Consider the following 27961-nt stretch of genomic DNA (forward strand, 5'->3'; position numbering starts at 1 on the left):
TAAACCAGTTTATCGAAAGACGATAATTGTTGTACCCAAATGAATTATGACAAGAAATCATTCAACTTACAATCATATTACAGTTTCCTAACATGAAATATTGATTTGAAATCTTCATTTAATATTATGTTGTTGAACCCGGCAATTAATACTTCTTCCTGAATTTTTTCTTCCGCTTTCTCTAGTATTAGCAGCACATCCATCACATCTATGAACCGTTTTTCGTAGCAATGATGATCAGTTTGATATCCTTTCAGCTCCTTTTTTATCACTTTACGTAGAGCTCGACACAATTCTCCGCCTTCTTCGCTGATATTTGAATATCCTAAACATTGAGAGGCTAATTCAAAATATAGAAAAAATAACTAACCATCATCAAAAAGGAGAAGCAAGAATATAGCCATATACTCCACCTTGTCCATCTTCTTGAAATGTATCGGAACTGCTGTTTCGTAGTAATGAAAATCCCAGTACGGTTTCCATATCCTCAATATCTCCTCATCTTTCAATCGTTTCTCCATAGGCATTGAGGTTCCATAGAAATGTAAAAGCATATCTGTGTAGTCTTTGGATAAAATATATTTGGAAGATTCTTCGTAATTTGAACAAATTCCAAGTGCTGAATCCAACATCATCCATCTCGGGAAAAAATTACAAAGGATTGAATGTTTATCAGTTCCGCTTAGCAGTTTTACATCGGGAAATATTTTGGATGCAAGGTCCCACAAAAGAAGTGTATCGTCTCTGGCGACGTTGGAGAACTGGGTGAAGTTCATTTGAAAAACATCATTCCCATACAAAATTTTCCGTTTGATATCGACTTCTCCCCAGTTGGCCGCCGTATGTGACATGTTCGAGCATTCTCGTGGTATAATATTACACTGGAAAAATTATTTTGAAAAATTACGGGATTTTGAAACCTGTATTAGAAGGGCCAGCCCTTACATTTTTCCGACTAACCTCCGCAGGCCCTTCTATTACATGGACGCTCAATTAGATTAACCCTTCTACTTATCCGGCCATTTTTTCTGTAGTTTTTCATCGAAAAATTCGGTAAAATCTCGTTCAAATTTCAAAAAAAATCTATCAATTTCACCAAAAGTTTCTTACAACAACAAAAAAAAATAGAATTTCAACCATTTTTCTGAATATTTTTCACTGAAGACGTACAACAGTTTTCAATTAAAAACAACACATTTGGAGGACGCCCTTCTATTTTTACAAGCCTCTTTCGGGGTGCCCTTCTAATACAGGTCTTACGGTGATTTTGTTTTTCCTGGAATCTGGGACAGACTTACTGATAACAAAGAAATGTTGGAGACAGCTGGAATACATAATGCTTTGGTTTTATTTCGTTCCCTGGATGCTTGAACTTCTGAAAATGTTTAATCTGAACATCTTAGAAACTACAAAATCCCTATAAACTCACTACACTTGATCATACCAGTCGCTAAGCATTTCAACATCCTACAATGTCTACACGGATGAGAAGACGCTAATCTTTGCTTACATGTGCAGTTTACTTCTGACTTCCGTGAATGAACACATCTTCGGAAGAATGCTGCGCAAGCTCTGAATGTGTTCATAAGTCTAATGGAAAGACGAAATTATTATGTATACCTACAAGAATATCCTCCAAAATGGGGTTCTGATTCAGGAGCGCCACAGACCTGACACAACATCTAAAACGAGTAAAGTTTTGTAGCAAAACAGCGAGAATCTGGAGGCATATGGGAGAAAGATTATATAATCGAAGTAATGAAAAGATGTCAAAAAAATGTTGCTCGGAAAACTTTGTGCTTCTAGTTTTATTCATCACTGGTCAGCTCATTGAAAAAAAGAAAACATATATCAGGAGTCACAGAGTTCATGGTCAGCTCTCGTGCAAAGGTTCATAATCAGAAGTGTGCTTCCTTGATCACGATGCTTTGCAGATTAACTAAATATTATATCACAAAGTTAGTCTGACCTTTAAGTCTATCAGACTAATCCCCCAGTCTGATTTGAAATATAAAAAAGAAAAGGAGGATAGTTAGAAATCAGACGCAGAGATCAACTTGTTGTACCGTCCAGACAGATCAGATGAAAAGATAATATCAACTGGATCTACCTACTCGTGGACTGTTCGGGGGAAGACCGAGTGACGTGTTCTCGTGGGGAGGATGCTAGTCTCACACTCCTCTATTTTATATATATTTTCTTACAAAAGTTTCTGATTCATCGAAAAATTATTATTCAAAAATACAAGAGCAGTTCAATGCAATGATTTATATGCAAAATCGTTACTATCACTGAATGATCTTATGATGTTATTGGAGAATGAATCATTGTAATTTAAAAAAGGGCAAGATTACTAAAGAGTTCTGATATAGTATTCTGAATCATATCATAGTAAAAAAAGTCTGACACAGAGATAATTTTAAAAAAAACAGAGAAAAAGAGAAATCACGTCATATAGAGAACATAAGAAAGTTAAAATAGAAAAAGAAAGACCATTGGATTCGAGTACAAGTCTTCGATCTACTTGTTCGTATCTGTTTCTACATTTTCCTTCTGTGCCTCTTTTCAGTCCTCTGATCTCTATCAGCATACTATTTTCTCGTTTTTTCTGGTTGTCTACTCCCTCTTTTATATTTACTATCTCTCTTTAGAGTTTTATATAACACGTTGTTGCCACATCCACGGGGAAAGAGAAGAGAAAAGAACGTTTTTGCGTGTACTTTGAAACCGGAAGGCTTGAATTTGAATACTTGAATTTGAATAAAAGAGTGGGTGTTGACGAGGAGTGAGAATTTAGTGGAAATAGTATTTACGGGAGAAAGAAGCTTATATTTCGAGATAATCCTCACGAGAAAAACACCCATAGTTCTGTATGTACTTGTCAGACTGAACGCGCGTAATACCAAGCACATTTGAGATCAAAAAGGAGGGGGAATTCAGACGCCACGCATGACTAACCACAAGCCAAGAATCAGAAAACCCGGAAGCTGAAGAAAATGAATATCACGTAGGTGCACACACATTGAAGTTAATGAATAAGGAATGTGAATAGTGGACCAGTAAATTGAGATTCCACCTGTTTCGGAAATTCTATGGAGACAACAACCAGTTCGTCTAGGTCTTTGTATTATGTTGAAAGGGAGAAACAATATATATATATATATATATATATATATATATATATATATATATATATTAGTTTATTTACAAAAAACAACGGATTGATAAAAAGTTTCGTTATAGATCAATATTTTTCCCACATCACCATTTTTCTCATATCTTCGTCTACTTCAAAGTTGTAGACCCCACACAGTTCGATTTCTTCTTGACATTTGTGTTCGGCTTTCTGAAATTCCGTTTTGTACTGTTTTACGTTATGCCCAATTTTCCAAAAAGTCCGGTCAGAAATAGCGCCTCAGAATGAAACTAAGGTTTCTTTTTTTGCTTTTTGTTGGCTGAGTATCAAACGTACAACGATGAGAGAAAAAAGCGCTGATTAAAAATACAGGTCAAATCCTCGTTCACGAAACCATTAAATTTCTCCTGGGCTGAAAGTTATCTGGGGCGCGATTTCTGACCAAGCCTTCTGGAACCTTGTGTGTAAGTGCTTACTGTTACCTCAATTATGTTAATTGTATCCAACGTTTCGAAGAATCTACTGGGCGAGACGTCATTTTCAGCTAAGTATGAACTCAATTCTCGACAAATGATTTTTCGCATCGAGTGGCAAACATCTGCTAACTCCTCGCTCACATTTACATAGCCTGAAATGTATGATCTATAATGTAGTTGAAAAACTTCAAAATCAATTATTACGATTCGTTAAGTCATATTCTTTTTGTCACTCATGTCACTCAGCTAATTTTTGGCACGCTAAGACCCCCGTTCAGTTTTCCCTTGGAACACCGCACCCGCGCCCTTACAATTAGCTTGCAGGTCCCATACCCCTTCTTTAACCATCTGCGCATAAATTAGTTGAGCCCTTTATTTTTAATGTTACGGAAAACTTCCAAAATCAAACATTAGTATTCATTATGTCACTTATTACTTTTTATGTAATTTTATAGCAGTCTACAAAAAATCACCTGCATCCCATAACATTATTCCAAAGAGTGCCATATTCTCCGTTTCTCCAAACTGCAGTTTGACAAGTGGACCAATCACATTTTGAAAATGATACGTCCAATAGGGCTCGAAAATTCTAAAATTTTTACTTCTTAGAATATTTCCCCATCACATATTTTCCATACCTTATAACTTCTTCTTCGGTTAATATTGCTTCCTCTCTTACAGTGTTCACATAAAAATCGTTAATTGATTTAGCAACTGAACCAGATGGAGAATAAAAATTATGCGGATCATTGTATTTTGTAGAAAAAATTGCGACTTCTAGAATACTCCATTTTGAGTAAAAGTTGTAGAACAAAGTTTTCTGGAAGATTAGATTAATATTTTCAAATAGCTAGAATATTCCAAGTCTCACTTTGTCGCTTCTATCCAAGCGATCAAACTGCGGAAACGTCGTTTCGCAGAGTTTCCATAGCAACTTTGCATCCGTTTTCACTTCCAAAGACAATTCATAGAGGTTCACACCAAGGGCATTCTTCTCCTCGCTTATGTTGAAAATTGTTGATCTTGTTGCTTCCAGATTACGGTAGTTTTTAGCAAGAAGGTTTATAAGCTCGACGCTTCGCGGTGTGATTCCAAACTGAAAACTTACAACTTTTTATGTATTCAAACGTAACGTTTTTTACTTCAATATTTGAAATAGTGGATGCTGGGGATCCAGATGACAAAGAATATGTTGGAGATGACCCTTCTATCATTTTTCTTTTCAATGAGTTATTTATATCTCTTGGTCCTTGGACTTCTGAAACACTAAAATTGGAAAGAAATTCACAAAAATTAAGATTAACTGCATCTTTCCATTCCAACAGCAAGACATTTTTTCATCCGGCATAGTCTACAAGGGTATTGGCTTTCTGAAATAAGATATCTCCAATTTTCAGAGAAATGTTTTGATGATCCATGTTTTTGGCACCCAAATTAAAAAAAAACCAACCTTTCTTTGACAAACAATTGCACAGAATCGTGAGCTTTTTAGTGTTAACATATCTTCTGAAAAATGCAGCACACGCTCTGCAGACAGTTGCTCCGAAATGATATTGAGCTGATGACGAATCACAAACCATACAATTTTCACTCATTTTTCTCTGAGGATTCTGAAGAACCGTTCGGAAATTCGAATTTCAAAGTGACGTTGTGGGGTGGAAAAAAGTCAAAAAGTCAAAAAAGGAGAGTGACATGATGGTCGACCGGTTGATTCTTCTAATTCGTGTGAGAGAGAGAATAGAGAGGGAGAGTGTGGTTTATAACTTTGGAGAGGCACAATTTCTTTTTTCTTTTTTTGAGTTGTTAAAGACTATAATAAAATTTATGTCATAAGTAATAACTTTCCTTGGTTCACATATTTCGTGGAATTTCTCCTTCTTTTGTTCTCTTGGTCTTCCCCAGAATGTTCCGCAAATATTCATGCAAAGGACAAGAAGGAAATAGGGATTTCCTATTTCCTGATGTATTAAATTTAGTATTTAGACTTCACTAATACTTCTTTTAGAACACTCTCTTGCTGAAATTAAAACCTTCACAACAAAAATTGAAAACTAGTTTTCAACAGATAATAGAAAAAGATTTCTGATCGTTGGCAGAAAAGTACACACAAACTATCAATATTTTCTATTTCTCTTTTTCTTTCACTATCTGAGTCTCTCTTTTTTCTATTTTTCCATTTCTTCTTTCTCTTCTTTTTTTCTTCTTTCAATCCATGCCTAACTAATTCAAAATTTGACCGTTCATCGCATTAGTTTCAACTATTCGCTATTTTTCAATTTCGTTACTGATACCTTTGGCCAGTTTGACAACTAATTAGAAAATCAATTTGAGTCGTCACGAAAGTGACCTGAAAATAAGAAGTTTGTAGGGTAGAAAGGAAAACGCCAAAAAGTGAAAATCAATAGGTGTAGTTGAGACATATGTTATCGGAGAGAATGAAACAAGCACGTGCACTACTCTCTCTCTCTCTCTCTATTTGTCTTTCTTGTTCGAGTTGAGGTTTACCTACTTTTTCAATGAACTGTAAAATATGTCTGCCACCCTCTCTCTTTACATTTGCGATTGAATTTTTGGTCTGAAACACGAAACGCGTTTTCAGATGACCCGACAGACGTCGCCTCAAAATTGTCTGATATGTGGAGATTCGGCGGATTCTCTGCATTTTGGAGCACTATCATGCCGGTATGTCAATGTTACGAGTGTTGTTATTAACGTTAGCCCGAATACACAAAAATCGAAAAGGTTATGGTGTCTGGAAAACGATTTTCCTGATGGTCCGCAAGTATATTTCGAAGTGCAAGTCATTTTCAGTCCAGATATCACCAACTAACACTGAAAAAAATATTTTCAGACTTTCAGAAAATCATTCTCCAGACACGGGAAAATGATTATCCACTTACTATACGGGCTCTGGACGGTGTTCATTTTTTTAAAAGTTATATTTTCAGAGCATGCGCTGCATTCTTTCGACGAAAAGTTGCTGGAAGACGGAACATTTTCCGAAGATGTGACCGCCAATGCCAAGTGGATACAGGAATGAGAAAACTGTGTGCTAGCTGTCGTTACGATAAATGTTTGAAAATGGGAATGAGAGAATCGGCTGTGCTCTCAAGGCTTGCTCAGAAGAATCAGCACTATAAGAAATCAGTAGGGTCATCAGACGAATGTGAACCTTCAACTTCGAAATCTGGAAGTATTCTGGAGAATCTGCAAAACGCTTATCAAAAACTTTTGCAGGCAAGGAGAAAAGCCTTCAATATTACAGTAAGTATTATGTAAAGAAATTTATCAAAACTTTAAAAATTTTTTTCAGCCCGATTCTGTCCCACAGATCTGTAATTACAAAAGGATGAATGAGGTATTCTATGAAGATATAAAACTTGTCATGGAAAATCTCATTGGTGCTATGAACTGTTCTGAAGTTCCCAAAGACCAACAGGTTTGTGAATATTCGAATAGATTGTAAAATAAATTATTAACTCAGAAAGTTCTTCATGTTCATTTTATGGTACCTTTCATGCTCTGGAAGGCGGCTACAAGTCAACCAGTGAGTTTCAGAAATAATTTTACTATAAAATGTTGGAAATATTTCAGACAGTGACCTCTTTTATCTTCCAAATGGAGATTACATCGATGAAAACAAAATTGAAGAATACTATCAAAATCCAGATGACTTGAACGATAAGAGTGGAGAAGCTGCTGCAGAGTACGCTTTAAAAATTTTTTTAAATATAAATTTCAAATTTCAGAGTTTTTCGGCCCTATTGGAAACTGAACCGACAAACTCTGAAAATGCATCTCGACGATGTTCAGCTTGACTTGCCGGAACTTTTGTTTGTGTGTGCTATGGTCTTCTATGACTATGGTCAGTTTCATTATTTTATGTTTCAGTCTGAAAATTTCAATTTTTAGGTCTCCAAGATCAGACAGATGACTGCATAGAAATGTGCAAGAGAGTGAGGTCACAAGTGATTGAAGAACTAACAGATTACGAGAAGAATGTTCGAATTAATGATGATCATTCGTATCGAGTTGGTCAGATAATTATGGTACTCCAAGCCATTCAACGGACTGTGAATATGATTCACGAGACAAGAGAGATATCATTGGTCTATAATTTATATGAGAGGCATTCTAGTATTTTTGAAACAATGAAAGATTAGTTCTGTTGAAATTGTAATAAAGTATTTTCTTTTTCGAATTCATTCACTACACTTGTAGTCAAACTTACTTTAGAATAGATAACACATCATTCTTTGACTCGGTTCTTTGCTGCGGCCTGATAACTCATTTGGAATGGAATAATTGATGGGGGGATGTATGTAGTTTGTTCAACGAGTTGGAAAATCAGCAGACCATGAAGTTTCAGGAAATCATCAATGAAGCTATAATAAAGTTTCTTTATGAACTATGGATGTCATAAAACCTGTAATAGAAGAGGCCACACACTGCCAAGTTTGAGCTCAATTACCTCATTTCTTATGCAAGATATCAAAAATGTGTCAACTGGAAAATTTTTTGTGACGGTCCTTCTATTACAGGTTTACGGTATTCTAGTTTTTTCTGTGACCCTTTTGAAACAGAACTATGAGTTTTGATATTCAAGAAGTTTCGAGGTCTTCACGGAGTACGACGTAAGCTAATGATGAGTGAACTTCAGAAAATGAAAGAAGAGGATTATGGGTCTTTGCTGCAGAAGGCGTTGTTTTTCAAATAACACAAAAGAGAACTCGAGAAAGTCAGTGGACCAAACTGACGTTTTTTTTTCTGAAAAAGAGTAGGAAGTTCAGATGCTCAACGTTTGATTTACACAATCCTTCCAGAGTTGAAACCTTATTTTATGAAAAATTCGGAATCCCCGAATAATGCCATTGAACAATAATGCCGTTGAACATTCCGTTTCAACAAAGTTTTTCTTTAACCAGATTTGAAGTTTGCAGTAACTGATTAGTCAGAAAAAATGCTCGTTCTCTGTCTAGAAACCCATGGTGTGATAATTCAGTTTGGAAAATCTATTAACCGTCTATGTAGTTTTTTTCCCCTCTTATTTTTTGATCTTGAAATGCATGTTATTTAACACACACTTTCTCGGTCTTCCTGAGAAATCGAATTTCATCAGAATGTGAAACATCAAGCAGCAGATTGCACATCTTTTTATTTTCAGTTGCATAATCTATGAGGATTCGATGAACGGATAATTTGATTTTCTGATTCTTCAAACCCCTGTTCTTAGTAACCGCAAAAACCAAACCCCCTAGTTTTTGTCTATTTTGTCGAGTAGTTTTCCGTTCGTTTTCCTTATTTTTTTTCTCACATTTCAAAAGCCCATTCCTTCACGACATCAAAAACGTCAATTTGGGGCGGAAATGAAAAAAAAAGAAAACAGAATGCATCTTCCTCCTATCCGAAACATCTTTCTATTTTCTTTTCATGTGACCTTTTGATCCGTTTCTTCCTCTCTCTTTTACCAGAGACATTTCGAATTAGCTCCCTTTTTTCTTCTTCTTCTTTTGGATAGATCCCTTTTTAACAAGATCCCAAATAGAGACACAACTCTCTCTCTTGCTCATTTTCAATTCCGCGTTGTCACAGTGGAACTCGAAAAGCACTCATCTTCTTACTCTTGGCTCCTCGTTTTTGTTTCCTAACACACGTGACGACTCTCTCAACAGGTCGATTTCAGAAATCCCGTATTGTAAGTGTCTTCTGTTGGTTTCCTATTTTCTTACATCTTCTTCTTTTTCTTTTTCACCGGAAGCCCAGACTCATCCGCTTTCAATTGGACTCTCGGTGGTGCAAGAAGTTCAGTTGCCTCCTCCTCATTTCTTTACTATTGTCCTCTACCTTCTATAAAAGTGTTTTTTTCCTTTTTCTACCTACTCCCACTCACACTTTTTACTTCACTTTACGTGCCCATCAACAAATCCCAAAAGTCTCCAAAGGCTCGCAAATTGGATAGATGATTAGTAGAAATCATACATATCATGCGACTCAATTCGCCGGTTTTCTTCTTCATAAACTTCTTTATATAGCTCGTCTCTCATTCTACTTTTCGTTTTCGAAGCAAAATTTTACTTGTTTTTTATCCTCGAACTTTGCAGGATGTCGGCATGCGACGAAATGACCGAAATGACCACTTCCTTTTGGTTACGGTTATCTCTTATCGGAAATCTAGTCATCACCTTCATCTCTTTCCCTGTTCTCTTGTCTGCTCTACATTATATCAATTCTCAACAGTTGTTTCATCCAAACACTCGAATACAGATAAAAGTGCACATCTTTGCGCTTATCGTTCACTCCACTGGAAGGTAAGAATCAGTATGGATGACTAGGTATCTCAAATTACAAGTGTTAGAAAAAAAATAAGAAGAAGGGAAGGTAGGAAAAAGCATTTTAATTTCTTTTTTTGCTCGAAATTCTTTGGAAGGACATTGAATAAATTGGATTATCTTTTTGGAGGGGCCCAGTCTTGGAGTCCATTTTTAGAACAATGGCGATTGGAATGTTTCAAAAACAACTACATTAAAGAATAGGGTAGAGAGATTATCCAGAGTTTTTTTTTTCATTTTCAGAAGTCTGGAGCTTGGCTGTCAAGTTTTCGATCACTTTGAACATTTAGAGGGTGTAAAATAGACCTAGGTTTAAGGCTGTGCAACACGCGGCCTCGGTCGGCTACTAGGGTCTCTGAAGTACCCTTTTCAAAATACCGCGGCCAGCAATGGTACAGCCTCGCTATGGTACAGCCTCGCGTGGTACAGCCTCGCGTTTTGCGTTCACAGAATTTTTTGAAAATCTCTAGCTTTCAGATGTTTGGTGAAAAACAGCACACCAGAAAACGATCAGAATAGCTAAAAACGAACTGAAAATTACTTTTTTGTATATCTTATTGACCATTACTGTATATATTGAAATATCTGGAACGTTTCAGATTTGGTCTTCACTCATTCGATCTCGTCAACTATTTCTCAAACACCGGATGTGATGCTCTTCCAGACTTCTATCGATGTCTTATCGTCAGAGGTCTCTATAACTTTGGAATGGCTCTTGCTGCAATGTGTTCCACAAGTCTTGTCATCGAACGATCTGTTGCCCTATTCTACAACTCCACATATGAAATGTGCGGGAAAAAATTCGGAATACTCCTTGGTCTTCTCCAACTATTACTTGCTTTTGCTTTTCTTTTTAAACTCTACTTCGATGCTTCCTTCACTCCAGTGCCCAATGTAACACTCTATTATTGTCAGACTCTTGCTTCCGGTCATGGATCCGTCTGGACAATTAATGCTCCACTCTATGTTGTTATGGTTGGACAATGTGTATGTAGGTTGATATTCTGGTACCTTGGAGTGCTAACAAGAGTGAGTCATTGTCTTACCACCAAAGTAAACAATCTATTTTTCAGAGAAAGAGAAGCAATCAGAAACTGCAAAGTCTGAGTACTCGATACACTTTAGAGCAAGGGATCCGTTCTATCAAAGCACTGAATATGTTCATCAATGCCAATTGCTTCGTGTTCTTCTTCCTCTCATTCATTGGAACAACATTACATTTCAATTCTCAAAATATGAGAAGACCAACTTATTTTGCATTGGTCGAAGTCATTCATTTTGTTCCGACTTATGGAATTTTACTCTCCGTGTATGCATATTACTCCCTGAAAAAGGTTAGATCTTTAGAGATTGGGCCTTTTTTTTTTAATTTTATTTTCAGCTTGACACCAAGCAGAAGACGTCGCTAACTCGAAGTATGCAGGTGGATACCAGTCATTATCTCATTGAATTTAAGAAACAAATCAGTTGAACTTCCGATTTTTTCTAAGATAAAATACGTCACAAGACAGGCTAACCTCAATTTAGAAACTTCCAGCAATCAGTAGTGAAAAACAACTTTTGCTATGATTTAGATAATGACTCGGGGGAAATGTGATCTTATGAACCATTCAAATATGGTTCATTAGAATATTCAACACATATTGGATTCGTTAGGTTGTTTACCTAATTCATTCTTCGTAAAAACAAAACTAATCTTATGGTTTTTAAAAATTAGAAATGTGGAAGATAAACGTCGACTGCGGTATGTCTTGGAACGAAAACTACCGTAACCAAAAACTATTCACATTTTTTTTGGCTTTTTCCTGTGTTGCGATTAGTACGGAGAAAATACATAGAAGAAAAATCGTCAAAAAAATGGAAAAAGCCAGAATAAATTCGGAAAATTTTTTTATTATATTTTTTCCGTTCCGAGATCTGCGACCACGCCCACTCGATGCAAACTGCAGTTCAAGTCATGACTTGAAATTTTCAAGTTGAAAGTAATAGATGGTTTTCATGCTAGACTTGTTAGAAACAGTAGAGAATTAATCCACAATAAGAATGTTGGGTTACAAAGTACAAAAATTGTGTTATTTTGTTCGGACATTCTGTTTTAGAGTATCAGAAAATAAGAGTTGTGGAAGACAACGCCGGTGATCGTTGTCGCAGGTCTCGGAACGAGAACTACCCCAACCTAAACTTTCTCTATTTTTCTAGACCATCTGAAAGTTGATCTTTAAATTTACCATCATGTTAAAGTTTCAAAACGTCTCTCTTCTATTTCCGATAGTTTTGTTATTCAAAAAAAAACAATTGGCTGAACATTTCGGACAGAATGAATTGATGCAATAGTGAGACACGGCGTGGGAGGGGTTATTGTAACTGATCATTGTGGTTTCCAGATTGCGTTGTAGTTGGCTTCTGTCCTTCATATTTCAGGAAGAAACAAGAATACGTTTAAGGTTGATGTTGAGATTCATACCAACATTGCACAACCTTATGCAAGTAATTAGACGCCCTGTGATAATGTATTGTTTGAAACACAGAGGGTCTCCGACCTTTACACTTCCTAGTTCAAAAAATCTCTCATCGAAAAACTAGTCGCGAGATCAGTTCCATACTAACTGTCATATAAACCCTCACTCAACACGTATTTTTCATTCAATTCGATTTTTCTTCTCTTTCAACCATGTGCAGATTACTCATCGTCGGTGCCTGTATCGCAGTTGCCGTCTTTGCCGGTATGCCACAAGTAAGACACAAACCATGGACTCACAAAATAAATATGTCTCGTTTGCAGCTGAAGAAGCTAAGTCTGAAATGACATCTGCTGGAATTTCCGAAACGGTTGTCGACGGTATTCTGGCTATTGCTGAAAAGTACAAGGAACAGTTCAAGGTTGGAAAAGGAGACCGTGAAGCTGCAAAGGCAGCGTTCCAAGCCTTCCACACTGAAACCGAGCAATACATTGCCACTCAATCTGAAGCCGATCAAGCCGCTTACAAGGCATTCGTCGAGAAGAAGAAGTCTGAGCACCATGGACGCCGTTCCACTCCAAGCGCATAATTTTACATGTTTTGTTATTATAATATTGTATCAATGTTTGACCGAATAAAATCCTAATTACTGTGTTGGAATACTATCATTATATTAAATTCATGAAAACAAAAAACACTTCTAAGAAGCAGAAACACTAAAAAAGAAATCAGTTTCAATGAAATTTGATGAATCGATCGATTTCATGACGCACTTCGTCATGGAGGTCGACGAAAAGTCTGTTTCTTTCGTGCATCATACGACGGAGGTCGTCCAGGTATACACATTTATTCGAAGCGAGACGACGTCTGTAAAACAGATACGTTGAGAGTAAACACGAATCGCGAAACCTGTATGCTAATCCTTCTTCATTTTGGTAGATAACTGTTGCAGCGTTCGGATCGGGAGCAGCTACTTGCACGATGAAAAGATATTGTTTCGTGGCAGCTTGATTGATCTCCTTGAAGCAATCGCACTGAAATTTTACGACTTCCTTTGGATAAAATTAATTCTTAACTCACAAAGAATCCTCCAACACTGTGATTTGCGAGTTTGGGAAAATCTGTAACTTCTTCTTTGTCCATATCCACTTTCTTCAGTTTAACTTTAGTTTTATCGTCCATCGGGATTACTTCGAGAATGGAGACTTTGATTCGCGAAATCGGACTGAAAGGTTTGAATTTCTCGCACATGTGACGGAGCGAGCCAAAGAAGTGATACAGCTGAAAAATTAACATTTAATCAAATAACTGCTTACAAAATCACCATATTTTTGCTCATTGTGATGCCTTTGATAATTTTGTCGTCGTTGACTCCGAGAAACAGGCGACCGCCGTCCGTGTTGAGAAACGCGCAAATTGTTCTGGAAAAAATGTTAGTAAAAAATGATTTTCATTAATCGGTATATTACTTGCTGATCGGTTGAAGTGTTCGCCGAATCGATCCATCTTTATCCTGTTTGCTTTGAAACTTTCCTAGCTGAAAAAAAACACATTGTGAGAAAGAAAACTTTGAATTTGATGCTTACTTCGGTCAGCATGAGTTTCGTATGCATTCTGAACTCATTGTGAACGTCTTCTTCAATAGCCAATGGCAATTTAACGATCGCTTTGTTCATTTTTCGCGAATTTATTTGACAGAAAACAGTAAAAAAAAAGAGGGAGACCGTAATCAGGGAGAAAGTACGCAATTGCTTACCGTAATATTATGCTTGTCTGAGAAAAAAAAGGTTGAGACGCAGAGAAAAAGTGTCTGTGTCTCCACCTTATGTGTGCTATTTAGGCTCTCCGCTTCGATATCGCTACCGTATTCAGACTACAAAAAATACTCTCTAACTTTTTTTTTTCTCAGACAAGCATAATACACTGTATTGGGGTTATGCATGATTTGTTTCTTAAATACAAAAAAATACGAAAAAATACATGAAATACTTTTTTTTCGCATGCATGCATTAATTTTTTGTGTTTAAAGGTGGGGGGACAGGAGGTTTTACGGGGGATTTTTGGGGCCAGAGTATGCATTCTACCGTAACGGTGTACAACGCTTAATGTCACTCTGCGTACAGCGGTCGTCCTCGCCTTTATGTATTCAATCAGGCGCTCGCTCCAACTTCGCCCGCGTGGCTCAGTCGGTAGCGGCGCCGCACTTTCAATACTCGCCTCGACAAGTTCAACTCCTCGAGGGGCATATTTTAATCAGAATTTCAAGAACATTATTTTTTCATGTCCCCCCACCTTTAAAAATTCCAAAAAAATACTTTTTTTTAATGTCATGAATAACCCCATATCTTTTTAAAAGAATTAGGATGTTTTTCAGCAAACTTGCGAAGTAAATACCCGAGATAATTGAAAATATGATTTTTTTTGAAATTTTTGAGATTTTTCTTATGCCTCTGAACACCATTTTCAATTTGTTACTTTCGAATCGGTAAGAAACGATGGGTTACGGTAAGCAATTGCGTATTTTCTCAGAAGGGGGGCGGAGCTTTTTTTAAAGTGAACTCAAGTCCCGAAAAATTTTTAGAGGAGAAAAAAGAGAACGGAATCCGGAATAAAATAATTTTTTCGGAATCCGGACAAATAAACGTTTCCAGGAATCCGGAATCCGGAATACGGAATGAAAATAATTTTCCGGAATCCAGAATATGGAATCCGGAATATGGAATACGGAATCCAGAATTTTAAGTTCTTCAAAGGTGCAGAAAAGTTCTAAAAACACATATCGTGTTATATTTTTGCAGTTTAAGTCGCGAAGTTCAAAAAAGTCAGATAATTCTTGCAATTTAACAAATATGCTTAAAATCCGGATTGAAATTATTTCTCGGAATCTGGAATCCGGACAAATGAAAACTTTCTGGAATCTGGAAGAGCCCGGACAAAAATATTTTTCAGGGAATCCGGAATGAAAAAAAGCACCGAATACGGAATCCGGACATATCTGTCCTGTACAACAATTTTCGACAAAACATCTTATACATTTTCTAATTGTATCAAAGCTTTTCTGAAAAATCATCTGAAAAAAAACAGAAAATTTGAATTCAATATTCAATATGCAAGGACCGAAAGTTTAAGCGAATTGGAAGACTTTCTCTCCATGGCGCCCCATGCATATGATATTACGATCTGCTCCAATCATATGCTCTCCAGTAAATTGAAAATAATTCCCTCTGGTGCCGCTTTAACTGAAATTAAAGAAAAAATTTCGAGAACCTAAATTGCTGGAAACAGGAACGGATGTTTCAGGATGATGTTCGAATTTCAGATACACCAGATTAAACATCGTAATTCCTTTATAATACATCTGTTTCATCTTTTTGATCTTTTTTTTGGTGTTAATGTCTGTGAACTGACTGAACGACAAATCACAGAATCAAAATGAGTAACGCCTCGAGTAGTTATGTGTAGTCCACCAATTCAAACTACAAACCGGATTTTAGAATAAATCGTTTTTGTGTCTTTAGTGCCCACCCCCACTAGTTACGACGTGTCGTCACAAACTCCTCGGTATAAAAACGATGCGGTGGTTAGGTTATTCCATCAATTCAATTCGATTCAACCTTTCAAAATGTGCAAACTTTTCATCGCCGTCGCCCTTCTCGCTGTCGTCTATGCTCACCCAACAATGCCAACATGTACGGTTTTTAAACAAAATTTTAATAATCATGACAATTCCCAAACTTGCAGCTGATGAAATGAAGCAAGCTCTTGTTTCTGCTGGAGTCTCTGAGGCTGCTGCCGCAGGAGTCGTTGAGATCGCCGACAAGTACAAGAGCCAATTCGAAGGACTCAAGGGAGACCACGAGGCTGGAAAGAAGCTCTTCGAGACTGTCAAGACCGAGACTGACGCCTACATCGCCACTCAATCCGAAGCCGACCAGACCGCTTACAAGGCATTCGTTGAAAAGAAGATGGAGGAGATGAAGGCTCACAAGGCCGCCGCCGGAGCAGAGAGCGCATAATTTTATTTCGAATTTTATTATTTTGAAGTGAATATGGACTTTTGGAAATAAACTTTTTAAAATGAATTTTTTTCTGTGCAAAGAGCTTGAACACCGGATAAGAGAAGTAGTTAGAAATTGATCGGTTGTTTTGGTACTTTCTGAGTACAATAAGCAAATCAGAGTCTTGTTTCAGTAGACATCTCCATTCTGTAAACCTTAATACCTTTAAAAGAAAAGCCCCTTAACTTTTAACTTTGCCTCAAATTTTCTCGTTTCCTGTCAAAGATATGAAAAGTTGTCAACTGAAAAATTTTTTTTCGTAAAATCATTAACATTTTAACAGTGGACAAAGTTTTCATATCTTTTGAAGGAACCAGTATAATTGAGCTCAACACAGGTGGATCGCGCAGAACACTATATGGGCGCATTGTGGCCCATACTTTGAATGCGCGCATATAGCGTTCGTTATGCCCTCTATATGGGCTGGTAGTTGCTGGTGGGCGGTGGTGGGCGTCGAGTAAGCAGGGAAAGCATATGCCCAGTCCGTGCTCGCATATAGGTTCCATATTCCCTCAACATTCTAATCGAGTGCAAACCAAACTGTAAACTTCGATCCCACATATATCATTTCCTGTAAAAGATATCAGAAAATGATCAACTGACAAAATGTTTATTATAATATCAAAAACATTCTGTCAGTTAACAACTTTTTGATATCTTTCACAGGAACCCAGATAAATTAGAACACAGAACATGTAAATGCTTTTTGCAGAAATAATATTAGGTTGGCGGGAAAGTCTTTGTCACTCTGTTTGTTTAATCACTGTTCTCGTATATGGAGGCTGTGTATGATATCGACTCTAGTGAATAACAAGGTGATAAGAACCTTCCATATAAACAAGTCCCCATCTCCTTCCCTGCTCCTCATCTGTAATTGAAACGATATGTTTGTTCCCACTGCTATTCACATCAGACATGTTTTGATTTACCTCTTCCTATCTCACACCACGATGAAGGATTCGGAAACTTTCTTGAAGAATGTGTACAACACACATGCCCCTCACTACAATACTATTCGCAATTGGTTCCATCGTTTCGAAAAAGATGACTTCTCGCTCGATGAAAAGGATCGCTCTGGGAGACCCCGTGAGTTGGATTTGGACAAGCTGAAGCACGCATTGCAATCGGATCCATTTCAATCTAGCCGTGAACTAGCTGTCACATTCGGAGTTCACCATAGCACAGTCCTTGAAGGTTTGAAGTCTCTTGGAATGAGAAAACTTTTTGGTCGATTCATACCTCATCACCTGACTCAAGCCAACCTTGACCGCCGAGTCGACGATTCGATTACTCTTCTCACTCTCCACGCGGGCGATCGATGGCTGGACCGGCTAATAACCGGAGATGAGAAGTGGGTCTTCTACGATAATCACCACAGGAAATCCCAGTGGGTTGGAGAAGGAGAGAGCCCACAGGATGTCCCCAAACCCGACCTTCATCCGAAAAAAGTTATGCTCTCTGTGTGGTGGGGAGTGGACGGCCCCATCTACTGGGAACTTCTGCCCGAGGGCAAAACAATAACTGGAGACCTCTACACTACTCAACTACGAAACCTCAAGAAAGCAGTCGACCGTTCGGCCCTGAAAGACAAGAAAGTGTACTATCAACATGATAACGCTCGCCCACATGTTTCGAAACAAGTGAAGCAGGAGCTGATGGGATATGGATGGAATGTTCTCCCTCACCCCCCGTATTCTCCTGATCTTGCTCCTTCCGACTATTGGTTATTTGGCGATATGACACGTGCCTTCGAAGGAAGAAGCTTCAATTCCCGTGGAGCGGTCGAAGCGGCACTCAAACAATACTTTGCCTCACGCCCGGCTGGATTCTACCGCAATGGAATCCATAAATTGAGGGAACGTTGGAGACATGTTGTTGATAATGATGGACAATATAATTAATTATTCGGTTATTTTTTCTTTGAGAAATAAACTATTGAAAAAGTGACAAAGACTTTCCCGCCAACCTAATAGCTTGAAACTCTTCTCTTGATATTCTCAGGATAAAATTTTTGGTTCCCTAAGAATTGTATTTATGACTGTTGACTATCGAAAAATAGTGTTATCGGGGGAAAAGTAGTTAACCAAGACAGGTGATCAGAAAACATATACAGCTGCTGGATTTTAGGCTTGGAATTCCATTAAACTTGATGGGAATTTTGTCTTTGAAAAGTTCAGCATTTTCTGCAGGCTGTGTTGCGACGTTACTCCAAAAAAACCTGTCAAAATCCGGATTTTATGTTACCATAAAATGCCCTTATGCTCTGTCTTCTTATTTTACATCACAATATTCTATATTTCCACATGAATCGGATTTTTTTGCCCATTTAATTTGGTAATTCCGCTGAAATAGTACACAACGACGCTCCGATATACCGCATCCCGCGTTGTTTACCGTAAATCTACACTCAGATTTTCGATGAATTTGCAGATATTTTTGCCTATTTTTGTTCGATTTTCTTTGATTTTTTACGATTTCACAGGTTTTTTTTTACAAATTTTTCACTTGCGAACTCATTTTCATCGCTTCTAGCCGTTTTCCTTGGGTTTCTACACATAAATTCCTGAAGAAATAATTATTTTAGGCCCACCGATGGATTCCAACGCCTCGCATGTCTACCTAAAGCTAAAAACCAGAAGTTTTCTGCGGATAGCTACAGGTAAGAAACATGCATGACATTCAGTTTCTCACTGACTTCATTTTTCAGAAGCGGAGCTCAGAATTCGGTGACAACTAAACCCTTCACCGTCTCCACTGGCCACACGACAAGTGAAAGAAACAGCACCGACAGAAAAACGAAAAGGTTAGTGAATTTTGTGTTTGAAACGCTCGAAAATAATTCGATAAAAGAACGCCTGCGAAGTTGTTTTGACTGAACTTGCAAAGAGCATTCTACTCTTGTTTTGACTCCAGTTCTTCGGAGCTTTCGAAACATGATGAAAAACGTGCCAACACGAAATTCAGCTCTCTCAATAAATCATGTATACGAATTTGCAAAAGCAGCTTCGTTTTCTAAGTACTAGGCTTGACAAATTTTCGCTGTGAATAAGTAAAACTATCGAAAATTTTCAAAATATATTCAGTTTTTCAGAAAAAAAAACAACCAAGAACAACTTCTCGATTGGACTTTCGTCTAATGGATGTAAAGAGGGAGAAATGCGACGAAAATATCGAGTCCAAGGAGCCAGTAGACAAAAATGTTAATTTTTTATTTTTATGTTCTTTTTACTTCATTTTTTTTTTATTAATTTTCAATAAATTTGTACTGGTAAACACTATTTTCAGTTCACAGAGAATATTAGGACCTGGGGGAGGGGAGGAATTGCTGGGCGGCGGCGTGGATCCTATATGCTTTAGTCGGCGCGTGGATCCTATATGCTCGCATAATGCGCCCCTATATGTTTCGTATTGCGAGCATATACTGCACCGCGCGATCCCATATAACGTTCCTCGCGATCCACCTGTGAAACTTGACGGTTTGGGTAGACTTCTATTTAAAGGAAATACGGTATTACTCATTCCCATCTTGAAAAACTTCTGTAGATGAAATATACCCATAATTTAATCGACATCGAATTTTTGAGCAACCAATCGGATTATTTTTGCTGTGTGCGTTTTTAGGAAACCAACAAAATAGTTTCTGTTTTGATCTCGTAGAATCTGTGTTCTTTAAATATCGGATGAGATAGCTGACAAGATTTAAAAGAATGTCTTTAAAACATAATTTCATTCAATACAACAATTCAGGGAAGGTGTGTGCGTTTCTTTTTCACACAAATTATACAAGGCAAAATTATTTAGTGGGATGGGGTAGAGTGGTGAGCCTCCATTTCCTTCTTCTTCTGCTCGACAAAGGTTTGGTAAGCGGCTTGGTCAGCAGCTGATTGAGTCTTGATGTAGGCATCAGTTTCAGTCTTGATCTGTTCGAAGAGCTTCATTGCGGCATCCTTGTCTCCCTTGGCTGCCTCGAGCTGATCCTTGAACTTCTCGGCAACAGCAACAACTCCATCAGCAGCTCCGGCAGAGAGTCCAGCATCAGTGAGTTGTTTCTTAACTTCCTCAGCTGAAAGTTTCATTGTTAACGGAAGGTACTTACTGTACAGCTTACCAGTTGGTGGTGCTGGAGGAGCAGCATAGACAGCGACAGCGAGAAGAGCAACAGCAATGAAAATTTTGGACATGTTTAGAAGGATAGAAGGATGGAAGGCTGAAAATTGCCAATGTATTGTGACAGTTTCAGATCTCATTTTATACTGATTTTGGGGTTCGATTCTAGGCGGGTGGGACATAAACTGGTTTGTAATTTGTTTCACTCGGGAAAAAAATATTGAAAAAAAGATGTAGATTCCTGTGACAGCAATTATCCAGTGGATGCCAAAACAGACAAACGGATAGATGTTTTGATGACTGTCTGGTTAGCACACACATCGTTTATCCCATCGAATGACGTTTAGAATAGAGAAGTTGAATGAAAAAAAAAACAAAAAAATGTGGTTACGAAAATACCTATTTCCTCTAATGGAAGTCCTCCCAAACCGTCAACTGTGAGCTCAATTATCTCGATTCCTGTGAAAGATATCACAATTTTATCATCTGTTAAATTGTTAATCATAATATATATATTTTATAATATTTTATCAGTTGACCATTTTCTGATATCTATCACAGGAATCGAGATAATTCAGCTCAAAGTTAACGGTGTGTGTGGGCTTCTATTGGAGAAAATACGGTACTTAAGGTACTGTATTACAAGATCATTAGGATAATTCTTTGATTGTTTCTGATGATCTGAAAAGATCTAATCCTTTTGTTGATGTAATTTTATAAGTATTTTTATTTCGGAGTTTCGGTTTCAAGCTTCTTTTCCGATTAAACGTTTCAATACTTGATCTTCTGAATCTCAATATTTTGTTCTCAACAGCTCAGACGGGGATCGCCCTTTGCAAAGTTCATCGTCACATCCGTACGGCCATCGATCAACATCACAAACAGACATTTTCATCAAAACCACAACTCGATCTTCACCCATAAACTTTACCTGGATGATCCTCTGTTTCCCATCGAATTCGAGGGTAATCTGGTTTACTGTCATAACACTTTGGACAAGTACTTGTTGTTTTGAAAAAATGTTTGGAGTGAATAGATTTGCTCATTGGTTCATCCATCTAGTGATCAAAACTATGAATCATGGAATTTTATGAAACATGGATGGGAAACCAGGAATCATTCGGAATGCAATAAGTGTATGGGCTCTGGGATAAAACTACAAAAAAACGATGACTTGGAAATAATAAACCAGATGTTTTCGAAAGTTATCATCGCTATTGCAATACTCTGTGTAGTGGTTGCTAGTGCCAACTCTCCAGAAGTCGAGTTCTCTCCGGAAGACGTTAAAAATGCGCTTATTTTGGAAGGATTATCGAACTCTGATGCAGCCGAATTCACTGAGTTTTTGTACAAGGTAATAATTTTAAAACGAATTTTTGAAAATTATATTGACTTTAGGATCGCTCTGATGATATCACTGCAATAGAATTGAAGACAGAGTTTCGACAATTTTTAGAGAAATTGAGTTTGGAGGATAAACTCTCTATCAAGAGAATCATCAGCAGAGAACTCGAGCGGTTTTTTCACGGCAATGGATTCATTAATGGAGAGAATCCTCTAGAGAATCATTCATTTTTTCTTGTTTGATGAATTTATGTGAATAAAATTGTACTATAAGGCAATAAACTTGTATTACAAAGAAACCTCGTGAAACCTGATTTTTCGCACTTTTTGGCCTAAAACTGGTCTTGTGCCCAGGATAAATACCGTATTTCCTCTAATAGAAGCCCACCTCTATTTGAAGCCCACCTCTAATAGAAGCCCACCCCGCGAGGTCTTTCGAAAAATAGAAGCCCACCCTTTAATAGAAGCCCATGGGCGTCTATTAAAGAAAATACGGTGATTAAAAATTTCAGAATTTTTGGAACTGGTATTTTAGAACTTGAAAATTTCTCAATTTCTGATCTACAGAATTCCCGAATTTTGAATTTTGAGATTCTCGAATCTCGGAAATTCATTAATTCCGAATTTTGGAGTTTAAAATTGCAGAATGAACACTTCGAATTAAAAAAAAAACCTCGAAGTTCAGAATTCTTAACTTCCGAATTGCCAAATTTCAGATTTTTTGAACAAATTTTTTTGAAAATTAATCATTGAAGCCCACCATTTTTTGGTCTAATAGTAAGGCTGAATTTTCGAATGTTTTAATTTTGGAAGTTCTGATAAGATATACATAGCTGAAAAGTATTTTTCAGAAAAAGTTCCCAAGAAAGGACAATGGTGAAAAATGACACAAATTCCGAAAAAATCAAAGAAAAATTTTTTAAAAGCTCAAAATTTGCATCATGACGGTTACGGAACCTCTCACACCACAAACTACGAAAAAGTGGGGGTCTATAATTGAATGGGTGGGGGGGGGGGGGCTTATTTCGAATTGGAATGGACCATTTAAAAGTGGGGGTCTATATTTGAATTGGTGGGGGACTTTTTTGAACTGCTGCAAGTGTCTAGATTGTTGGAGGTGTGGGGCTCTACTATGGTTCATTTTGGGGGGGGGGGGGGGGGGTTATACTTGAATTGGGGTGGGGGCTATATTTGAATTCAGCCCTGATTCTTTCCTGAAACATCAGGAAACTTCCGATTTTTTTTTGATATTTCAAAAATTTTCAGTTTCAGGATTCCGTTTTCATTGTCAACTTTTTTTGTCGCTGATCTTGCCTTGCAGAACCAGTACAGATAATACATAACCTCAGAATTACCCCCTATCAAAAAGATCAGGTCTCCAATCGTTCAGTATAAAAAGAAATCCGGATATTCCTTTAACCACCGAACTTGATAATGTTCAAGATTTTGTCTGTCCTCATTCTCCTCGTGGCCCTTTCCTGTGCCCACCGTAATCGTGAGTCTCTGGAAGATTGATCCAACATAATCAAGTTAAGAGAAGTTTCAGCGGAGCAGATGAAAGCTGAAATGGCTGCAGCTGGAGTTTCTGCTGCTGGTGTGACTACCATATCTACATTCATGGAAAGCCATAAACCACAGAAAGGAGGGAATCGTGCTGCTGGAAAAGCGGAATTCGACGCTATGCTTGCCACGCTCACTGAAGCCGATCGTACTGCTTTCCAGAAGATGATGCAGAACAAGCCACCGAGAATTGGAAAATAATTTGTTCTCTTTATTTTCATTGAATATAAAAAGTTTTTTGCTTCGATTTTTTTTATGACAGAAGCTTGGGGCAAAATGATGCTAAAATTTTTCATATCTTATTAGCTGTAATGAATTACAATGAAAAAGAAACATAATTACAAGATGTGAGAACGAAGATTGTACCATGTACCCGTGAGTTTATTTGGTTGTAGCTCTGGCTGCTGGCTCTGCAAATTTTGGCTCTCCGACGGCAGATGCTGAGGGTGCTTCTTCAGGCTTTGGATTCTCTTCTTCCTTAACGTCTAGCTTTTCGAGAGCTTCATCGGCAGGCATTTCGGTGAAAAGCTGATTCAGAAGCATCATTGTCCGCGCCTTTTGGAAGTTTGTGCTCCTCTCTTCCAGCTTTCGCTCATCTTCTTCTTTCTTCAACTAGTTAATGATTAGCAGATGCCGTTCAACAGAAACCTTACCTTCTCTTCTTCTTTCTTCTTCATACTCGGCTTATTTTTGAATTCCCAGTAATATCCTTTGGCTGTATTGTATCGGGAGTAGTTGGTTACTTCGCCAAAAGCATTACGAAGTGGTTCAAGGGCGCCGAGTAATCGTGATTGAACAAGAGTGTGCATATCCGGGGCCTGATGAACACTTCCGTTGATAACATAGTAGTACGCAATGGGACTGACTGCAAATATATTCATTTATTGGGAGCAACGACACCCACAAAACAAACCATTTGTAGCGTTATTTCTCCTCTGCTTACAAACGATGTAGAGCGGCGGCTGGGAATACCACAAAACGTACTGAATGCCTTGCATGTTCCGAAGACACTCATCAACAGATCGGTTCGTGATGTTTTGCATTTTGATTTGTTGGTTGCAAGAGTTCATTTCGTAGAAAACGTTTCCTTGGTTGCAGAAATAGTCTAACACATTGTCTCTGTTTATGAAATTTGCTGGCCATTGAGGGTTACGAAACGACATGAACATTGTAGGTTCTTGCTTCGAAGATGACGGAGGTCCCATGCGTGGCATCATCTTGCCTTAATAATTGTTCAATAGAAAAGATCGTTATGTTTCTTCTCATATATTTCGGCTGGTTTGGTACCATATCGGTTTTGATTATTAGCTTTGAATACAGAATAATTTATCAGTAATCACGGGAAAAGGAGAATTTTATAAATAATAGTAAAGGCGAAAAACATTCTCAGATTAGCGTTTCATCTTGGCGTCGAAGTTCAGGTAATCGGATGGGAAGATGGATTCGTCGCGGTTGAGAAGCATGTCGAAGTGGAGGCGAGACGATTGGAAAACTCCGTCTGGTCCGCGATTGATTTGAGAAGCGGAGTTCAGCTCGCTGAAAATCCAGTTTTCAAAATGCATGAACTTTTCCTAAACTTACAGCAAACGTTGCTCGGCTTGAGCATTTCCAGAAAGAAGACGCTGGGCATTCAAGTAGTTCTCAATTTTTGGGTTCATTCTAGATCCTTCGGCGAGAAGTTCGTGGGCAACAACGTTGTTTGGCTGAGAGAAGTTTATGATAGAGAGAGTAAAAAGGACATGAGGAATATTACCATTTTTGGAGCTTCGGTTGGCTTCTTCTCAGCCGTCGCTGCTTGGACGAAGAGCTCTTGTTGGTCAGAGGTGCTGTCTCGCAGCAAGTCATCCTCGCGAGTCTTGGAGAGTTTCAGGAGAGCCATCTGAAATTAAATGATTGCGATCGTGCTTGAGAGAATGATGACAGATGAAGTTAGGAACGTTTAAACTGATCTGAAGAGCTTTTCAAAAAATAAGAAGATTGATTTAAAAAGTAACGGTTGAATAAAAATTGAGGAATAAGGAGGTAAGCAAAAGCCATGCTAGATTCATATGGTTGGGGTCTGTACTTTTCTAAAAATATTATTCTTTTGAAATCAATTTTAATGGAAAAAATTTTTCAACGGATATGAACAGAAAGATGTGCTTGTGAAAGGAACCGATTCAAAAAATCATCATCTCCCTAGTGTGCCAACCCATTGCTTGCGCACTTTCCGTTCTCGTCAAATCGGAAAGCGCGCCAAGATTACGCCGCAAGTCCACATGATTTCTTCGATTTTTTTTTGTTGGTAAAAACTAGTTTATAACCCGAATGTTCATAAGTTATTTGTTTCAAGCCGAAGAATACATACAAAACTAAGTCAATTCGAACCGAAACCGTTATCGGAAAGTTTTTCTAGCTTTGTTTTCCTCTTATAATCAATACCCACTATTGCCACGTTTTTTTCACCGCTTCTCAATTGCTCACACTCTTTCATGACGACCTCAAAAATGATTCTGTTTCCAGCGATATGGGAGCATTACTCGCAGCTCCGGCATGTGCTGCTTCGGTAAGTTGAACGGCTCAATTTATATTTTGAAAAGCAGAAAGTGCTTTCTTCAAAGGAGTGACCTTGATATAATTTTCATGCAACTAGAGGAAGCACTTTTGAATACAGATCACATTCTAGTAAATCCTAATTTTTCTGTGCTCGAGACATCGTTGCCAATTGCAAATCCAAGACTGTTTTTTGACAGATCTAATTCGATCTTTGTATTCAATATTTACGACCAAAGTTTTTAGTCAGCATGCTGTTTCGGAAGTGCAGCGTGTTCACTATGCTGCTCATTCTGCCCAACTACAAAGAGCTCGACGACTACTCGTATCATGTACGCTTTCATGCTATTCACTAGCACCTTCCTTTCTTGTGTGATGCTGCTACCAGGAATTCAGAATAAACTGGCCGAGGTAAATTTATTCAGACTGTTCTGGAGCCGGTGGTTTTATTTTCAGAATAAATGGTTTTGCGAAGGGTTGAATGAATATGCGGGGATAAGTTGTGCACATGCCACTGGATTCCAAGCCGTGTATCGTGTTTGTGCTGCCACTGCTTCGTTCTTCTTCCTCTTCATGTTGATGATGATCGGAGTAAAAGACTCGAGTGACAAAAGATCGTCGATTCAAAACGGATTCTGGTTTTTCAAATATATGATTCTGGGATTAATGATTGTTGGATTTTTCTTCATCCGCAGTGAAAGCCTCGCAACTCGTAAGTAGCTTTAAAATACATGTTCCATAAATCAAACATGATTCAGCTCTCATGTACATTGGACTGCTCGGCGGATTCATGTTCATTCTCATCCAGCTCATACTTATCGTAGATTTTGCCCACAGTCTTGCTGAAGCTTGGTTGACTTCATACGAAGAGAGTGAATCCAACTATTGCTACGCCGGGCTTCTTTCCACCGTTTTCGGAGGATTTGCTCTTGCCATTGCATCTGTCGTCATCATGCTTATTTTCTACACCACCGGCGAGGGATGTGGACTTCCAAGATTCTTCATCATTTTCAACACACTTCTCTGTGTGGGACTGACGGCGCTTTCTTTGGCTCCTGCCGTTCAAGAAGTCTCTCCACGATCTGGACTGGTTCAAGCCGTCATGATCACTGGATACGTAATGTATTTGACATGGGCTGCTCTGATCAACAATCCCGACAAGCAATGCAATCCATCGCTCATCAGCATCTTCACTGGAAACTCAACTGATCCAGCGCACAAGGATAAGGATGCACATTATGGAATCCCACTTCCAGCTCAATCGATTGTGTCTCTTTTCCTCTGGTTCGCATGTCTTCTGTATGCATCGATTCGCAACTCCACCAACACTTCTCTCGGGAAAATCACTGGAGTTGGAAATAATTCCGGGGAAGCTGTTCAACTAAGTATGAAGGGTGGTTCGTGCTTTATTTTCCCTTTTTATGTGTCGAAATGTTCTCTTCCCAAGTGTTTTTTTGTGCCAAAAAAGCATTGTTTTTCCAGCTAATTTAGAATTTACAGCTGATGATTCGGAGTCGCAAAGCTCTCAACGAGTTTATGATAGCGAAGAGGAAGGTGTTGCTTATTCGTACAGTTTCTTCCATTTCATGTTCGCCCTTGCATCTCTATACGTGATGATGACACTCACATCGTGGTATAAGTAAGTACTACGAAACCTTCTCTTTAGGCTGAAGAGAAGACTTCAGCTGCATTCATTACATTTCAGACCAGACAACGACTTGTCTCACCTCAATTCGAACATGGCCTCTGTATGGGTGAAAATCATTTCCTCGTGGGCCTGCGTTGGATTGTATTGTTGGACCTTGATCGCACCAGTGGTGTTCCCAGACAGAGAATTTTAAGGCATTAAACCTGTAACTGAAACTGTATATTGTTTAATTCCCAGTGAAATTGATTCTCATCATCCAATACTTATTCTAATCAAATGTAAATACTCCTGCGAATGCCATGTGAAAATATT

At 38.1% G+C, this 27961-nt stretch overlaps 14 protein-coding genes across 14 annotated transcripts; 8 read left to right on the plus strand and 6 right to left on the minus strand.

Annotated features, from left to right (window-relative positions):
- Nucleotides 1-77: 77 nt before the first annotated feature.
- On the minus strand, nucleotides 78-1682 carry CBG27160 (the record flags this gene model as incomplete). Its single annotated transcript, XM_045237872.1, has 5 exons — nucleotides 78-325; nucleotides 371-881; nucleotides 1299-1375; nucleotides 1430-1572; nucleotides 1621-1682. The coding sequence occupies 5 exons, from the start codon at nucleotides 1680-1682 to the stop codon at nucleotides 78-80; spliced, it is 1041 nt and encodes a 346-aa protein (XP_045100181.1).
- A 1562-nt stretch (nucleotides 1683-3244) lies between these two features.
- Nucleotides 3245-5207, minus strand: Cbr-nhr-107 (the record flags this gene model as incomplete). Its single annotated transcript, XM_045237873.1, has 8 exons — nucleotides 3245-3346; nucleotides 3613-3764; nucleotides 4086-4201; nucleotides 4251-4432; nucleotides 4484-4708; nucleotides 4755-4870; nucleotides 4917-4982; nucleotides 5063-5207. The coding sequence occupies 8 exons, from the start codon at nucleotides 5205-5207 to the stop codon at nucleotides 3245-3247; spliced, it is 1104 nt and encodes a 367-aa protein (XP_045096659.1).
- Nucleotides 5208-6211: 1004 nt separating this feature from the next.
- Nucleotides 6212-7775, plus strand: Cbr-nhr-42 (the record flags this gene model as incomplete). Its single annotated transcript, XM_045237874.1, has 7 exons — nucleotides 6212-6294; nucleotides 6561-6876; nucleotides 6926-7051; nucleotides 7097-7163; nucleotides 7207-7318; nucleotides 7362-7477; nucleotides 7525-7775. The coding sequence occupies 7 exons, from the start codon at nucleotides 6212-6214 to the stop codon at nucleotides 7773-7775; spliced, it is 1071 nt and encodes a 356-aa protein (XP_045096660.1).
- A 1939-nt stretch (nucleotides 7776-9714) lies between these two features.
- Nucleotides 9715-11412, plus strand: Cbr-srab-4 (the record flags this gene model as incomplete). Its single annotated transcript, XM_002637316.1, has 4 exons — nucleotides 9715-9920; nucleotides 10541-10970; nucleotides 11015-11275; nucleotides 11323-11412. The coding sequence occupies 4 exons, from the start codon at nucleotides 9715-9717 to the stop codon at nucleotides 11410-11412; spliced, it is 987 nt and encodes a 328-aa protein (XP_002637362.1).
- Nucleotides 11413-12612: 1200 nt separating this feature from the next.
- CBG19063 lies at nucleotides 12613-12989 on the plus strand (the record flags this gene model as incomplete). The annotated part of the gene is made up of 2 exons (XM_002637317.1): nucleotides 12613-12664; nucleotides 12724-12989. 2 exons carry the CDS (start codon nucleotides 12613-12615, stop codon nucleotides 12987-12989), a joined length of 318 nt encoding a protein of 105 aa, XP_002637363.1.
- Nucleotides 12990-13134: 145 nt separating this feature from the next.
- CBG19064 lies at nucleotides 13135-14076 on the minus strand (the record flags this gene model as incomplete). The annotated part of the gene is made up of 5 exons (XM_045237875.1): nucleotides 13135-13434; nucleotides 13481-13681; nucleotides 13725-13821; nucleotides 13870-13937; nucleotides 13987-14076. The coding sequence occupies 5 exons, from the start codon at nucleotides 14074-14076 to the stop codon at nucleotides 13135-13137; spliced, it is 756 nt and encodes a 251-aa protein (XP_045096661.1).
- A 1946-nt stretch (nucleotides 14077-16022) lies between these two features.
- Nucleotides 16023-16416, plus strand: CBG19065 (the record flags this gene model as incomplete). Its single annotated transcript, XM_002637319.1, has 2 exons — nucleotides 16023-16089; nucleotides 16142-16416. The coding sequence occupies 2 exons, from the start codon at nucleotides 16023-16025 to the stop codon at nucleotides 16414-16416; spliced, it is 342 nt and encodes a 113-aa protein (XP_002637365.1).
- A 2634-nt stretch (nucleotides 16417-19050) lies between these two features.
- On the plus strand, nucleotides 19051-19662 carry CBG19067 (the record flags this gene model as incomplete). Its single annotated transcript, XM_002637320.1, has 2 exons — nucleotides 19051-19117; nucleotides 19550-19662. 2 exons carry the CDS (start codon nucleotides 19051-19053, stop codon nucleotides 19660-19662), a joined length of 180 nt encoding a protein of 59 aa, XP_002637366.1.
- A 593-nt stretch (nucleotides 19663-20255) lies between these two features.
- CBG19068 lies at nucleotides 20256-20639 on the minus strand (the record flags this gene model as incomplete). Its single annotated transcript, XM_045237876.1, has 1 exon — nucleotides 20256-20639. One exon carries the CDS (start codon nucleotides 20637-20639, stop codon nucleotides 20256-20258), a length of 384 nt encoding a protein of 127 aa, XP_045096662.1.
- A 1118-nt stretch (nucleotides 20640-21757) lies between these two features.
- Nucleotides 21758-22152, plus strand: CBG27161 (the record flags this gene model as incomplete). Its single annotated transcript, XM_045237877.1, has 2 exons — nucleotides 21758-21919; nucleotides 21964-22152. The coding sequence occupies 2 exons, from the start codon at nucleotides 21758-21760 to the stop codon at nucleotides 22150-22152; spliced, it is 351 nt and encodes a 116-aa protein (XP_045100182.1).
- Nucleotides 22153-23463: 1311 nt separating this feature from the next.
- CBG19069 lies at nucleotides 23464-23670 on the plus strand (the record flags this gene model as incomplete). The annotated part of the gene is made up of 1 exon (XM_002637322.2): nucleotides 23464-23670. One exon carries the CDS (start codon nucleotides 23464-23466, stop codon nucleotides 23668-23670), a length of 207 nt encoding a protein of 68 aa, XP_002637368.2.
- A 180-nt stretch (nucleotides 23671-23850) lies between these two features.
- Nucleotides 23851-24686, minus strand: Cbr-mdt-6 (the record flags this gene model as incomplete). The annotated part of the gene is made up of 3 exons (XM_002637323.1): nucleotides 23851-24075; nucleotides 24123-24334; nucleotides 24383-24686. The coding sequence occupies 3 exons, from the start codon at nucleotides 24684-24686 to the stop codon at nucleotides 23851-23853; spliced, it is 741 nt and encodes a 246-aa protein (XP_002637369.1).
- A 174-nt stretch (nucleotides 24687-24860) lies between these two features.
- CBG19071 lies at nucleotides 24861-25348 on the minus strand (the record flags this gene model as incomplete). The annotated part of the gene is made up of 3 exons (XM_002637324.1): nucleotides 24861-25005; nucleotides 25051-25172; nucleotides 25223-25348. The coding sequence occupies 3 exons, from the start codon at nucleotides 25346-25348 to the stop codon at nucleotides 24861-24863; spliced, it is 393 nt and encodes a 130-aa protein (XP_002637370.1).
- A 627-nt stretch (nucleotides 25349-25975) lies between these two features.
- On the plus strand, nucleotides 25976-27842 carry CBG19072 (the record flags this gene model as incomplete). The annotated part of the gene is given in 6 exon segments (XM_045237878.1): nucleotides 25976-26014; nucleotides 26248-26412; nucleotides 26458-26713; nucleotides 26760-27473; nucleotides 27484-27640; nucleotides 27707-27842. The coding sequence occupies 6 exon segments, from the start codon at nucleotides 25976-25978 to the stop codon at nucleotides 27840-27842; spliced, it is 1467 nt and encodes a 488-aa protein (XP_045096663.1).
- Between the last annotated feature and the right edge of the window lie 119 nt (nucleotides 27843-27961).

This window comes from Caenorhabditis briggsae, assembly GCF_000004555.2.
Source record: "Caenorhabditis briggsae complete genome, chrV, whole genome shotgun sequence".
Taxonomy (NCBI): Eukaryota; Metazoa; Nematoda; class Chromadorea; order Rhabditida; family Rhabditidae; genus Caenorhabditis; species Caenorhabditis briggsae.